Below are 14,697 nucleotides of genomic sequence, written 5' to 3'. Positions count from 1 at the left end.
CCCAAACACACTATTATAAGTAAACTGATGACCCATCATTTGAGCAGGGAAGGTCACCTCACCTACTATTATGGGAATTGCAGTCCAAAAAACACCTAGAGAGTCACAGTGGTCCCCCACTACTATAACCACTCTTTGTTTCCTTCTGCAAATTCCTCTCCCCTCTTTCCTGCATGGAGGGCACTACAAAGACTATTTCTCAATGTAAAATCTGGTTTGGCCAGCAGCAGGCACAGAAATGAAGAAGGCATTTTAATTAACATTAGGTCGCACCTTCATTTTGACATCTGGTTTTGTCCTTATGTAGTTTGTTCTAGAAGCAACACAGATGGTTTAAACAATATAGTACAGTATAATAAGCTATGAATCCACCATTTGCAAGAAGGTGTGGAACAGAGGAACATCTAAAGGGGCTACAGCTTCAGAATCAAACTTAGGATAATAGAAGCAGCCCAAGGAAATTCCCCACAAAAAAAAGAATACTACAAAGAGCACTCCCTATAGAATACTACAAAGAGCACTCCCTACTTTGCCTATTAGTTGTCTCAAGTGTCTTTAGAAAACAGACAATTTCTCAATTCAGCTAGATAGACTCTAGTTTTATAGAATGTTATTTCTGCATTTGGCTGGTTAAGAATTAAACAAGTTATTTTTGCACTGGGAGAATGGCTGTCTGTTCATTTTCTCCACAAAATAAGTGCTGATTGTTATTAATGTGGTAATTTCTCATAACTAAGCACTCAAAATCTCCCTGATTGGAAAAAAAGGATGTTGTCTTTCAATTTCATAGAATGCTATGGGCCTCTAGTGGTCAATTTCTTACATTACTTCGCTGTTGTCTTTTTTCTCTTTTTCTGTAACACTAATTCAATGTTATGTGTTAGGCAGTAGTTCTCAACCTGTGGGTCCCCAGATGTTTTGGCCTTCAACTCCCAGAAATCCTAACAGCTGGAAAAACTGGCTGGGATTTTTGGGAGTTGTAGGCCAAAACACCTGGGGACCCACAGGATGAGAAACACTGTGTTAAGGTATCCTTCTAGTTGTTGATACATGTTTACATGTGTGGGAAGGGGGTGGAAACAATAATGATGATGATGATGATGATGATGTAGACTCTGCAAGGAAGCAGAGGAAACAATAGATCATATCCTCAGCTGCTGCAAGAAGATCACACAGACAGACTATAAGCAGAGGCATAACATCATTGCTCAAATGATTCATTGGAACTTGTGCCACAAATGCCATCTGCCTGCGACAAAGAACTGGTGGGATCACAAGCCTGAAAAAGTTACAGAAAATGAACACGTCAAACTACTCTGGGACTTCCGAATTCAGACTGACAGAGTTTTGGAGCACAATACTCCTGACCTCATGATTGTGTTAAAAAACAGAGTGTGGATCATCGATACTGCAATCCCAGGTGACAGAAGGATTGAAGAGAAACAACTGGAAAAGCTGACACGATACGAAGATTTAAAGATAGAACTGCAAAGACTCTGGCACAAACCAGTAAAGATGGTCCCAGTAGTGATCGGCACACTGGGTGCAGTGCCTAAAGACCTTGGCCTGCACTTAAACACAATTGACACTGACAAGAATACCAGCTGCCAGCTGCAAAAGGTCACCCTACTGGGATCTGCACGCATTATTCACCGATACATCACACAGTCCTAGACACTTGGGAAGTGTCTGACATGTGATCCAATACAACAGCAAGCGAGTGATCTTGCTTGCTGTGGATTCATCTTGTTGTGTTTCAAATAATAATATAATTTTATTTCTTACCCACCCCGAGGCAGGTTACAACATAGCTAAAAATACATAATCATCATAAACATTATAAAATACACATATTATAATGTATTTCTACAAACAGAAATATTAAAATACATAGAACAAAGCTTAAAAGATAGTGACGCAAGTTTAAAATTCATGATTAAAACTGATAGTAACGATAATGTTCACCCATGTTCATAAAAGGAAATTCAAAAGGAAATCCACTCATGATGGGCAATGAGAAACAACTAATGAATTTTTAAGCAAACATTTAGCAAGTCCTGTTGATGCTTGTTTACACACAGTAACTTTCAACAGTAGCAAGAGAGTAAAAGAAAACAAAGAGTAAGATAAAGAAAAATCCCTCCATGACACAAAATTACATTTTTGAGAACCGAAAACATTAAGTACTGCTCTACCAGGATGGCTTTCTTCACTTGAGATATCTGAATTTTTTGCAATGTAATGAGAAACAAACACATATATTTTGTGACTGACCTCTGGTCACAATGGAGGATTTAAAGATTCCTTGAGAGAACATCTCTCTAGAAATTTCCAGATGCCCCAGTGCAATTCTGTGGTCAGCATAAATTGACCACTGAGTCATGCTGGAGGATCTAGACCTTCCTAGAGAGGTGTTCTCTACGAGAAAAAGATAGCAATTTCTTTATTTGAATTTTTTTTCACTTTCACAGGAGTCTTGTGCCTGTAATCCCAACAAATGTGAAAGGCTGACAGTGACTGTTCATACAGTAATACAATTCACTGAACACAATAAAATTCTTAACAGGACCAAATTCTGTCCCTTTGCAATCTGTTGGGAACCCATTCACTGCATATAAGCTGTCAATTCTTCAAGTAAATGTAGTTGAGGATCAGCAATCTTATATCTTGAAAGAAATAGCTATTGTTGAGGTTCATAACAATTTCCCCCAACAAAAAGAGCAAGTTTTTGACATGGGACACTATTCCATGGAATTGAATACACAACACAGACCCAACTGCAAGACTGTATTGTGCCGGTTGTCCTGCTTGTACTACTCCATTTCAGAACTGAAAGTTGTGCTGAGAGACAAGGAGGAGGATATTGTGACTGGTATTTCATCTTCTACCTAGCAGGCTATTTTCTCCTGTTAGATTTACACAGTGTGTTTTAACACATAGCAAATAATAGCTTTGCAATTTTTATTTTCTTTCACATTTTACTACCAGCAAGATGACAGGAAATATGTTTAATGATATTTTCAGTTACACCATTTAAAGCACCTTAAAATGTAAATAAAGAATATTTATGAGATGTGGAAATCCCATGTTCAGACCTGAACCAAGTATTTAGATAGCCTAATACCTTTTTATATTATTGTGCCGTAGATTTGATATGTTCAGGATGGCTTCTATTACATTATGTAACACGATTTTTGTTCCTGGATTATAAATGTAATTTCCTAATTGGTTCTATCATAAAAACGTGGAAAGTTTTTTAAATAGCAAAAACTTTGGGTTGCTGTGAGTTTTCCAGGCTGTATGGCCATGGTTGATTCTTGCCTGGAATTCCCCTGCTTTTTGAGCGTTCAGGGGAATCAGGGCCAGCTAACACCTCCCAACAAAGGATTCCCCCAGATAGCAATCAGCCAGGCTCTGAAGCTGCAAGGCCATTAAATGCTCATCATGGTGGCCAATTGTAACATTCACACTTGTCTCAAGCAGACAAGAGTTCTTTTTCCCACCCTGAACATTCCACAGATCTATAAACCGCACTTGTCCAGTTTCCAACAGATCCCTCAACCTCTGAGGATGCCTGCCATAGGTGTAGGCGAAATGTCAGGAGAGAATGCTTCTGGAACATGGCCATACAGCCCGGAAAACTCACAGCAACCCAGTGATTCCAGCCATGAAAGCCTTTGACAACACATTGCAAAAACTTTGTTTTTGTGAGACATTCTACAGTACATTTTGCTATAGTTTTTTAATGAATATTTCATAGAGTCTCAACCAATTCCACATAGTTTGTGTCAGCCACAAAAATGAACTTTTTGGAGTATAACAATAACTTTCAAAGTAAGTACCGCACAACTAAACACGAAATAACACTTTCAAACCAGAAACAGATTTTTTTTTCAAATTTTGTTACATGGTGTTATTGGTTTAAATTTCTCAATCTATTAAACCTCAGCTTTCGATATCAGAACTTCTGTTAATAAAGTGGAAGCAGTTTGACGCATGATTCACACATCTAAAACATAATTTCTTTGCAAGGCAAAATATAACTCAAAGAAGTAGAAATGTCTAAAGTTATGTTTTAAAGGAGTTCAGCTTGTAAAAAGGGAACATTCTGAGAACCACTACTCACCTTAAAATTATCCTTCCTCTCACAAGCAATATGGAGAGGAGTTCTCCCACCTTCCTCGGGTTTAATGGTACATTCTCTGTAGTACATTTTAGGTGGTCCAGTTTCATTGAACATTTTAATCATAGATGGTGCTTCTGTAACCTCATTCTACATGTAAAAAGGGGGGAAGGCAATCAGCTATTAGAGAAACGCAGACTCTATCTTTCTAGCAATGGAGAATAATCTTCCCTAAGGTATTCCTAATGCTGTGCATATCTTGCTGTGAGAATGCCAAGGCTTTTGAAAAAAGAAATATGCATTGCTTAGCTAGTCTGAAAACATTGCTTGTGACTTTCAAGACTCCATGACAATGTGATGTTGCCTTATACAGAGTCAGGCTATTCATCCAACTCAGTCTTCCTGTCTGCTCCACCTAGCAATGATCTTTCAAGGTCTCAATCTAAGGGTTTTCCCTGCTCTGCTCCATAAGATCCTTTTATGTTGATGGTCAAGACCTGCCTGCCTAAGACAACAGAGTAGTTCACAAAGAGAAACTACAGTCGGTCAGAGTAAGAGAACACAAAATACATGTCCACTCCACTTCCTACAGTGTTCATTTCTAGAAGCATTACATCTAGATAAGCTATACAATGACTGTATTATAGTGAAATCATTTTTCACAACACATTGGCTAGAATAGATGAATTCTTTCTTCAGCTCCTCTTCTCTAGAGGTGATACTGATGGAATGAGACATACCTCAGGAGGCATGTCTAGCGTGAACACATCATTTTCATCTTCTGCCTTTACGTCTGGGTCTGTAGCAGAATGAAGCAGTAGTTCTGTTATTTCAACCCCTTCATCAAGAGGAAGGGCAACAGCGATATGAAGAGGAGTTGCACCTCCAAGCTGAAAAATAAAAGCTGCATTAACCCACTCAAAGTCAAGCTCACAAGTCACATAAACATTTTCCTATCTTGAAGCTCCTTGAATATTATTATATAATACAGCAATTGTGCAGTCCAGCTTTTAATTAAGTATTTATTTAGCATTTCAGCTAAGATTAATGACAAAATTTCAATATAATAGCATAGTTATCTGAGGCATATATTTAGAGAAGTTAGAGTGAACTTACATTGTATGGACTGGTTAGACAGTGTGGGCAAAATGCTATCCAGACAAAATAGATTCCTAACCACAGACCTCTGGATTTCTGTCCATTATAATCTATGTCAAAGCACTATATTCCTACATTTAGTCTGACTTTTCTTCTGGGGCAATTCATGAGACTCTGTTCCAACTGATATTCCAGGATCCATCAAAACATCCTTTGAGTAGGTCTTAAAGACTGATCTATTTATCTTGCTCTAAAACTAAATTAGGACTCTATAAAGTCATGATAAAGAAATGCCTTATTTTAATCTGGATTGTGTTATCCCAGTTTTAAGGTGTTGTTCTTTATTGCCTTGGGATGTTTTACCCCAAAAATGTGACTGACAAATACTACAGAAATATCCTCTACCATATTTATGGAAGTTGAGAGATTTACATCTGGATCACCACATTATCATAGCACCCATAGTTATGGAATTTTTACCATGAAAGATTTGGTTGGTGGCTCCCTCTCTTCTTTCCTAAGAAGGCACACACCTCCTTTTTATTTTTGGAAGCAGATACTTTGTTTTTTATTTGTGTGGCAAAAAACCTCTGTAATGCAATGATGTTGCTTTTTTAAATCATTTTTTAAAATCTTTTTAAACTATGTTTTAACTGCACATTATATTGGGTTTTTTATCAATTGTTATTTATTTATATAATTTTATATGAATAAGTTTTTAAACTGTATCTTGTTTTTATGTGTTTGCAAACCACTGTGGATTATTTGTAAGGAGAAAGACAGAATATTTTTGTATTATTAATTTTCTATACTGCCATTACACTCCTTTTGAATCTCCCTTTCCTAGACTTCACACCTGGAAAACGTGGACATGTTTGTAATTAGTTACAGTTAGTCTAGAGCTAATTAGACCCTGTTTCTATTCTCAATTGATAAAATATGAATGAAAGAATGACTGAAATTTTATTTATAGCCCACCCTATCTCCACGAAGGTACTCGGGGCAACTTACAACAAAATAAACAATGGCAAACATTCAATGCCAACAGCAGTATATAAACAACTAAAAAAAACCAATAAATTATAAACAACTTAAATAAACAAGACAAGACATAACACAATCCACATAATTATAAAGATATTAAGTCCTTAAAATCTCATTAAAAATATCTAAATGCAAAGGAAAACAGTTCAACACTTTAATCCTACAGGTTAACACAGAAATGGTTCACGATATATTCACAGAAATGCGGCCATTTGGATTTATGAGATGGGCTTCTGTAGTACATTTATGAAATAAGAGAGGTGCTACTAAAACAATTCCGTGGCTGCAATGGGAACAAAACTGACAAAACAAAGGAGTGGGTAGACTCCACTTGCTTATTAATATAGTGTACCATGGGCCACTTGGTATGATATAAAATCTGCTTTTAGGTCCAGTTCATAAATCTAAAGAAACAAAGCAGACTTATTAAATACTTCTGTTTATTCTTAAAGAAATGTTTCTGTTATACATTCACATAATCAATGTGGTTGTTGGTGCTGTTTTTTAAATTGCTTTTTAAGGAAATATATTTTGTGGATCAGTTCAGCTATTACCAGGAAGGGTATTCTTTAAGAATCGCAAAATGCAGGAAATGTCTTGCTATGACTGTCTAAGCTGAGACTCACCAAGTCAAACACAACCCATGGGGACTCCTGATTTCTTTGTATGCCTTATACAGCTAAAAAAAAGGAAGGGAGGCAGGCAGTTGGCAAATTCTTGGCAAACTATCACCCACAGCCAATAGGTTATAACATGCGCACAACTATTTATAGCAGACTACTGACATCATCTGTTGTTTGTTTTTGTTTTTTTTAAAAAAAAGAATGATCACATATTAACAAAATAGCCTTACTTTAGTTGGCAGCCGTATATCAGTTCTTGCTCCAGCTTCTAGAAGTAATTTCACTACTTTTGCATCTGCAGCTTTAACAGCAAAGAAGAGGACATACATAGGGATGCAGCACATATTGGGATCTGCACCTCTTTTCAGGAGCAATTTGATTGTAGCCATTCTCTTTTTCTGCCTAAAAACCACAAGAAAACAGAGCTCTGCCAATTGTTGTATGCTTTAAGATCAGTGTTCTGGACCCCAGTTCTGGAGGTGAAGATACACCATTCAACTTCTAAACCTGGGAGCTGGGATGATTTTCAGCTTTTCAGGATGGTAGACAGTCTAACTAACCTTCATGCCATATGTGACACAAGTGTAGTTCAGTGGTTCTTAACCTGTGGGCCATGGACTACTAGTGGTCCACGAGGACGAAAATCTGGTCCATGAGCCTCCTTCCTATTTATTTCATTTCATTTCATTTCTGCTCCTTTCCCGCCGCCTGCAACTCCTTCCCTGTTGCTGACCATGGCATATCTTCTGTATCAGAAACTAGAGTTGATGTGCTCTATCCAACACAATTTTCTGAATCAGCACCCCAAACTGAATCTGAAGTTGATCAAAAACTGATTCATAACTCTTTTGGTACTAATGTTGGAGAGTGGTCCTTGGTCAACTAGTCCCTGGTCAAAGTGGACCTTGGTCAAAATGGTCCTTGGTCAAAGTTTTCTTTGATCAATGTGGTCCCTGGTCAAGTGTTCAAAAAAAGTTGGGAACCACTGGTGTAGTTGGACAATAATCAAATGCTTCCACAGCACATCTGGGCTTAAATTCACTTAGTCCCAACTACAGTAGATCCATTAAATCAATGGAAGTAATAAATAAAGGCTTAAGGTAAAGCTAAAGGTTTCCCCTAGCACTAAGTCTAGTCATGTCCAACTCTGAGGGATGGTACTCATCTCTATTTCTAAGCCAAAGAGCGGCATTTCCATAGACAACTCCAAGATCATGACTGCACGGGGCACCGTTACCTTCCCACAGAAGTGGTACCCATTAATCTACTCACATTTGCATATTTTCAAACTTCTAGGTTGGCAGAAGCTGAGCCTAACAGCAAGGGCTCACCCTGCTCACCATATCTGAACTGCCAACCTTTCAGTCAGCAAGTTAAGGAGCTCAGCGGTTTAACCCGCTGCACCACCAGGACCTTATGTTGTGACAAAAAGATAGATTTAGGCTCCGACCCCACTCTGTGTAAAAACTGGAGACATCACATAGACAAATGGTTATACCAGTGAGATCTATGGAACAATTTTCTGGATAGCAGCAGAGACCTAAAATTCTTGGTGATGTCTTTGAAAACTTCACCCAGAATTTAGAATGCTGTTCCACAAATCATAAAAATAGCTAGCCAGTATCAAGGCTGTATGGCTGTAACCTATTGTACCTCACTCTAACTCCAATCAGTTTGATGTTCATTAACCACATTGAAAGGCCTTATTTTACTTTGGCTAAGGCATTTTAAAAGCGAACATATTCATAAACCAGCACAAAAGAATAGTGTTCGATATATAGTCAGACACCACCACCTTCAATCTGCATACATGTGTTTTTACTTTGAGATTTGCTTTAAATACTATGTGCCCAAAATGTTTTAAGATTATTTTTAGAGAAGCAGATCAGTAATGGAACTAATACAATTTTGCAGCCTTGTCTAGATACTATCATTATTCATCAGTCTCAAGTCCTTGTGAATTGGAACAAAATTAAAGCTATTTCCACATGAATGTGCTACTATCCTTTTAAACTGCCTTGAACAGGCAGGATTATTTTAAATATATGTGCTATTGTGGTTTTTAATGCTTATTTTGTCTTGTTAATTTTATGTTCATGCTGTTCTCTTTGGATGTATTGATTATGTCACTCGGAAACCGCTTTGAGTCCCCTTGGGGAGATACAGCGGTATATAAATAAAGTTTTGTTGTTATTGTTGTATCCTATGGCATTCCCTTGACCTGGCATAACAGTTACTTACTAACATGGCCATCTCCTTCTTTGCATTGCTGGTGGTATTGCATGACTGTGAAGCCTTGACCACACAAGGCTGCACTTCTGGGTGGGCATCGTAGCCCTGCCCACCCACTCTGCCACTTCCCTCTCTTTTTAAAGATACATTGCAATTACTCAAACTGTAGTATTAAAAATATTTAAAAATCAAATCCTACTTTTTCCAGTAAGGGGAAAGGACAGTATGCTGCTATAGAAGCATCTGTACCTCATCAAAACAGGTTAAGTCCCAGGGTCATGGCACAATCAATAACTGGGTGTGGCTTCATATTGGAGCAGTAGCAGACCGGCAAGAGCTATCGCATAACATTACCAGATAAGGAGCTAACAAAGGTGACAGTCCTGGTAAAACACTGGTTTCCACCTCTTTGCAACAAAGTTCTAATGCTTTTATTCCCTTCCAGAAAATATTTGATTTTCAGAGGGAGAGAAGAGAAAATGGCACTACATTTCTAACTCATTCAGTAGGGGATACAGAAAAATGAGAGAAGAGGGCTCTACAAGCACGGCTGTGTATATTTCTGGCACTCAGCATAAGATGGGACTAGAGAACATGGCAGATAGAGTTGCTCTTTTAATCCATCATCAAGAATCCTCCTGAATGGCCTGCAACCATTGTTTCAGAGTGCTCTGAGCTCCCATCCAGCTTTAAGATAACCACAATATTAAATGCTATGCATGAAGTAAATTGTAACAGTATTGCCACTTTGCACCCTACTTAAAACAAGTGTTCTACAGCTATGAAAGGGACACAGAAATATTAAAAGAATATACCTGAGCAATGTGCCCGACTGCTCATTGGAGGGAAGGATAGTAAAGGCAAAGATGAAATACTTTGGCCACATCACGAGAAGAAAGGAAAGCTTAGAGAAGACAATTATGCTGGGGAAAATGGAAGGGAAAAGGAAGAGGGGCCGACCAAGGGCAAGATGGATGGATGGGATCCTTGAAGTGACTGGACTGACCTTGAAGGAGCTGGGGGTGGTGATGGCGAACAGGGAGCTCTGGAGTGGGCTGGTCCATGAGGTCACAAAGAGTCGGAAATGACTGAACAAATGAACAACAACAATGTGCCTCAGCTTCAAGCCAGCAAACACACAACCACCGATAAGAAAAAACAGTCAACCTCACAGCTTAGCTTGACATAGTGGAATCATAGCATGCCTCCTATATAGAGAAAAATAAACAAAGGCTATCTGCTCCCTCAAAAGGGGGAGACACCAAATAAAGAACCTCAAATAGATGTCCCAATCAGGCAAGGTAGCCTCCGCCACTGAGGTGAAAGGAGAATCTGCCCAATAAGTGGATGGTGAACGTAAGCAACCTGTTTCTAAGAGCCACTCACTCTGTTATTGATGCCGCCAATCGTCTCAGAATGCCGTCATGCTGAATAATCTCCTTACTGTTGGAGAAGTCAGACACTTTTAGCATATGGTGACTAAGCACATCTGCACCACGCTTCATGATTTCCACAGAAAACTTAATCTTGTAGTTGTAAACGCCACAGATTGTCCCAGAGCTCTTTTCACCGAGAGTACACTCTGTTTCCTCCGACGACCTTGCCTCCGCTTCCGTGCCACATTCTGTCCTCGCAGGAGGTACTGCAGGAGATGTAGGAGCAGTAGGAGAGGAAAATTTATATTCAGGACTATCTGGAAATAGCAGAGATAAATCTGATCTCTGGGATATGGATGGAGATCTTGAAGAAGTTTCTTCTGGAGTACCTGCTGCCTATGTAAAACAAAGTAAAAAAAAACTTGCAAAAAAGGTTTAACTGCTTCCAAGAATACATCACTCTGCACTAGTACATCAGTATCCGGATGAACATGCATTCATAAAAACACTACTGAGTTGTCATGCATTTTTTTTTTCAAAATTGACAATTTTACTCAAATGTGCTGCAGCTGGCTTATTTATTTTACTCATATCTTATTTACTACTACTTCTTTGAATGAAGTTACATAAGATTCTCTTGGCAGATTCCCTCGAAGGTACATAAGATTCCCTTGACAGATGGTCCCTAATCCAAGGCCAAAACTAAGCTTCCGTCTCTGATTACTACACTTTTCAAATCAAAATGACCCTGTTACAATTGCTCTATTCTTAATTTTCCTACATGATTTATGCAGTTTATGATCATTTTACTTTCTAACGTGTTGCACTCCAGCCCCCCCCCCAAAAAAAAAACAAGACTTGAATCATTTCAGATTGTTGCCTATGATGCTTGTTTTATTATGGTTTATAATGTTGTTTTTATGTTGTCTTAATATTTTATTTGCTATGTTTAATTTGCTATGTTTTAACTGTATGTGTTTGGGCTTTGCCCCATGTTTTTTTTTTTTTTTTTTTTTTTGTCATGTCAGGAGCAACCGCTCCTGTTGTGAGAGAATTGGCCGTCTGCAAGGACGTTGCCCAGGGGACGCCTGGATGATTTTTGATGTTTTATCATCCTTGTAGGAGGCTTCTCTCATGCCCCCGCATGAGGAGCTGGAGCTAATAGAGGGAGCTCATCCGCCTTTCCCCGGATCCGAACCTGCAACCTGTCGGTCTTCAGTCCTGCCAGCACAGTGCTTTAACCCACTGCGCCACCGGGGGCTCCTTTGCCCCATGTAAGCCACCCCAAGTCCCTTCGGGGAGATGGAGGCAGGGTATAAAAATAAAGTTCTTCTTCTTCTTCTCCTTGCCACATTTTGAACAAACTCAAATCTACTAAGCTTAAGGAATACACCAGCGTTTCTCAACCTGGGGGTCAGGATCCCTGGGAAGGTTGTGAGAGGAGTATCAGAGTGGTTGCCAAAGACCATTAGAAAACACGATATTTTCTGTTGGTCATAAGGATTCTATATGGGAAGTTTGGCCCAATTCTATCATTGGTGGGGTTCAGAATGCTTTAACTGAAGGTGAACTGTAAGTCCCAGCAACTACAACTCCCAAATGTTAAGGTCTATTTTTCCCAAACTCCACCGGTGTTCACATTTGGGCATATTGAGTATTTGTGCCAGGTTTGGTCCGGATCCATCATCGTTTGGGTCCACAGTGCTCTCGAGATGTAGGTGAACTACAACTCCAAAACTCAAGGTCAATGCCCACCAAACCCTTCCAGTATTTTCTGTTGGTCATGGGAGTTCTGTGTCCCAAGTTTGGTTCAATTCCATCATTGGTGGAGTTCAGGGTGCTCTTTGATTGTAGGCTAGCTATAAATCCCGCAATTATTTATTTATTTATTTTATTATTTGAACTTATATGCCGCCACTCCCCTGGGGCTCGGAGCGGCTTACAAGAATGGCTAAAATCTAACATAATTTAAAAGCAATTTAAAACAATTTAAAAACGGCAGTATCAAACATTAAAAGCCTGTCGAAACAGGTATGCCTTACATGCCCTGCGGAAAGCTGGTAGGTCCCGCAAGGCACAGACCTCAGGTGGCAGAGTATTCCAGAGTGATGGTGCCACTACTGTGAAGGCTCTGCATCTGGTTGCTGTTAGACGCAAGGTCTTGACACTGGGAATTTCCAATAGATCTTGGTCCTCAGAACGGAGGGATCTCTGGGGTTGGTAGGGGGTGAGGAGGTACATCGGCCCCAGACCATGCAAGGCCTTAAAGGTACATCGGCCCCAGACCATGCAAGGCCTTAAAGGTGAGTACCATCACTTTGAAAGTGATCTGGTGCTCAATTGGTAACCAATGCAGTTGTAGTAAGATTGGTGTTATGTGGCATCTCATCGGAATTCCCGCAAGAAGCCGAGCAGCTGCATTTTGTACCAGCTTGAGCTTCCGGATCACCGATAGAGGAAGGCCAATGTAGAGGGCGTTACAGTAGTCCAGTCTTGAGATGACCGTGGCCTGGATCACCGTAGCTAGGTCGTCCCTGGACAGGTAGGGGGCCAGCCGTCTAACCTGCCGCAGATGAAAAAAGGCGGTTCTGCTAACTGCGGAGACCTGGGCCTCCATCGTCAGCAGAGGGTCCAAAAGGACTCCCAGACTCTTTACCAATGATGACGGGCGTAGCGCCTCACCATTCAGGGTGGGCAGCTGGATATCCCCAATGCCCGGTTGACCCAGCCATAGGATCTCCGTCTTAGAACTCCCAGATGACAAAATCAATGGAAACCATTTTAAGTGAAGGGTGGAAGCAAGCTCCAAGCACCCAGGACGTCTAGAGTACGGAAAAAAGAGATAAGGTGGTGCTGTGCCTGGAAAAACATGCCTCTTTCACTCACCTGGCCCGCCCTTGTATCCTATTAACATACCTCCTTCTCTGCCTCTCAAATTTTTACTCCTGAGGACTGCAGTGAAGCGATGCAGGCACGCATGTGTGAGATGTGAGAGGCAGAGGAGGTACGGTAATAGGAAAATTACCATATTGAAATCAAATCTGATAGTTTTTCTATCTTTATTTGGTGTGCATTGGAAGAGGGGTAGTTTTAATATGATGAGTATATCCCAAACTCTATGTTTTAACTGGAAAGGTTGGGTGTCGTCTTATACGCTCAATCATCTTATACACCAGAAATGTTTGTATGTTTTGCCCTGAGCCATCCTGAGCCATGAGAACAGATGGATAGGAAATTATTATCATAATTAACATTATCATTACTCATGTAAAGGAGAGTCTGGATCCAACTGTACAGCTTCAAAGCCAGAGCTTAGCATCATACTAATATCAGGTGTTTCATGGAACTGTATTTCAAACTTACAGATTTATGAAGGACTGACCTCTTTCTGAATGGGGCTCCTTTCCGCAATATTGACTTTAAATGACTGAACTGGGAAATAATGGATAATGCACATAGACAATGCAGACAACCCTTCATCACTGCATTTATTCACGTCAGCTCCATTATCAAGAAGAAGGTTGATTATGTCATTGTGGAAATTCATCTGTACAGAAAATATGCAAATTATTTTCACATAAAGTATTTTTTCTGAATGCTAGCATTGTTTTTAAACCCCAATTTGGGAAAATCGGGAAAGTGTGGATTTGGTTTTGAAAGATGGATGTAGCCTACAGATAAGATTTCATTGTACTCAGTGGGAGACTAGTTCTTAATGTGCTGCTGGGAAACGTATCATCAATTTCTTCGAGCTACTACATTAAAACACATATAATGGTTTTCACCGTGAATAAAAGAAAATTAAATCCAACCAATTTTGCCTTAAAGCAGCATAAGCCACAGTAAGATTTGGCGTCTTACAGAAGCCGCAGCAAGGGCAGTATATCCATGTACATCTGCTACGTCTGGATGGGCCAGGCTGTCCCTCAGAATCTCATAAACTCTATTATAGTCTCCTTCTTCCGATTTCTCAATCAATTCCTCAGAAGCACACTCTTTAGGTCCTTTCTCTCCAAAACCACTCCGTTGGCCTTCCAGAACAAGATTAACATCCCAGTCTACATCTTTCTGACAATGCCTGTAAGTGAACAAAAATACAAGACAGTAAAACACTGTATGCCTTAGTGACTCTCCATATGTGTCCACGATCCACCTTCAAGTCATCTGTCAATTTAAGGTGATCCTGTGAATTCTATATGAC

General features: G+C 39.7%; 1 protein-coding gene across 1 annotated transcript in view; it reads right to left on the bottom strand.

Annotated features, from left to right (window-relative positions):
* The window catches only part of ANKMY1 (ankyrin repeat and MYND domain containing 1), a 51,658-nt gene that overhangs the window by 21,230 nt on the left and 15,731 nt on the right, over positions 1 to 14,697 (bottom strand). The window contains exons 5-10 of the mRNA XM_060767939.2: positions 14,358 to 14,574; positions 13,879 to 14,043; positions 10,507 to 10,892; positions 7,119 to 7,290; positions 4,864 to 5,013; positions 4,127 to 4,273 (exon numbers count right to left, since the gene is read on the bottom strand). Of these exons, the coding sequence (XP_060623922.2) occupies positions 4,127 to 4,273; positions 4,864 to 5,013; positions 7,119 to 7,290; positions 10,507 to 10,892; positions 13,879 to 14,043; positions 14,358 to 14,574 (1,237 nt within the window). The remainder of the gene's footprint in view (positions 1 to 4,126; positions 4,274 to 4,863; positions 5,014 to 7,118; positions 7,291 to 10,506; positions 10,893 to 13,878; positions 14,044 to 14,357; positions 14,575 to 14,697) is intronic.

This window comes from Anolis sagrei, chromosome 3, assembly GCF_037176765.1.
Source record: "Anolis sagrei isolate rAnoSag1 chromosome 3, rAnoSag1.mat, whole genome shotgun sequence".
NCBI lineage: Eukaryota > Metazoa > Chordata > Lepidosauria > Squamata > Dactyloidae > Anolis > Anolis sagrei.
Note: the sequence above shows the minus strand (reverse complement) of the source record. Positions and strands in the feature narration are given on the sequence as shown.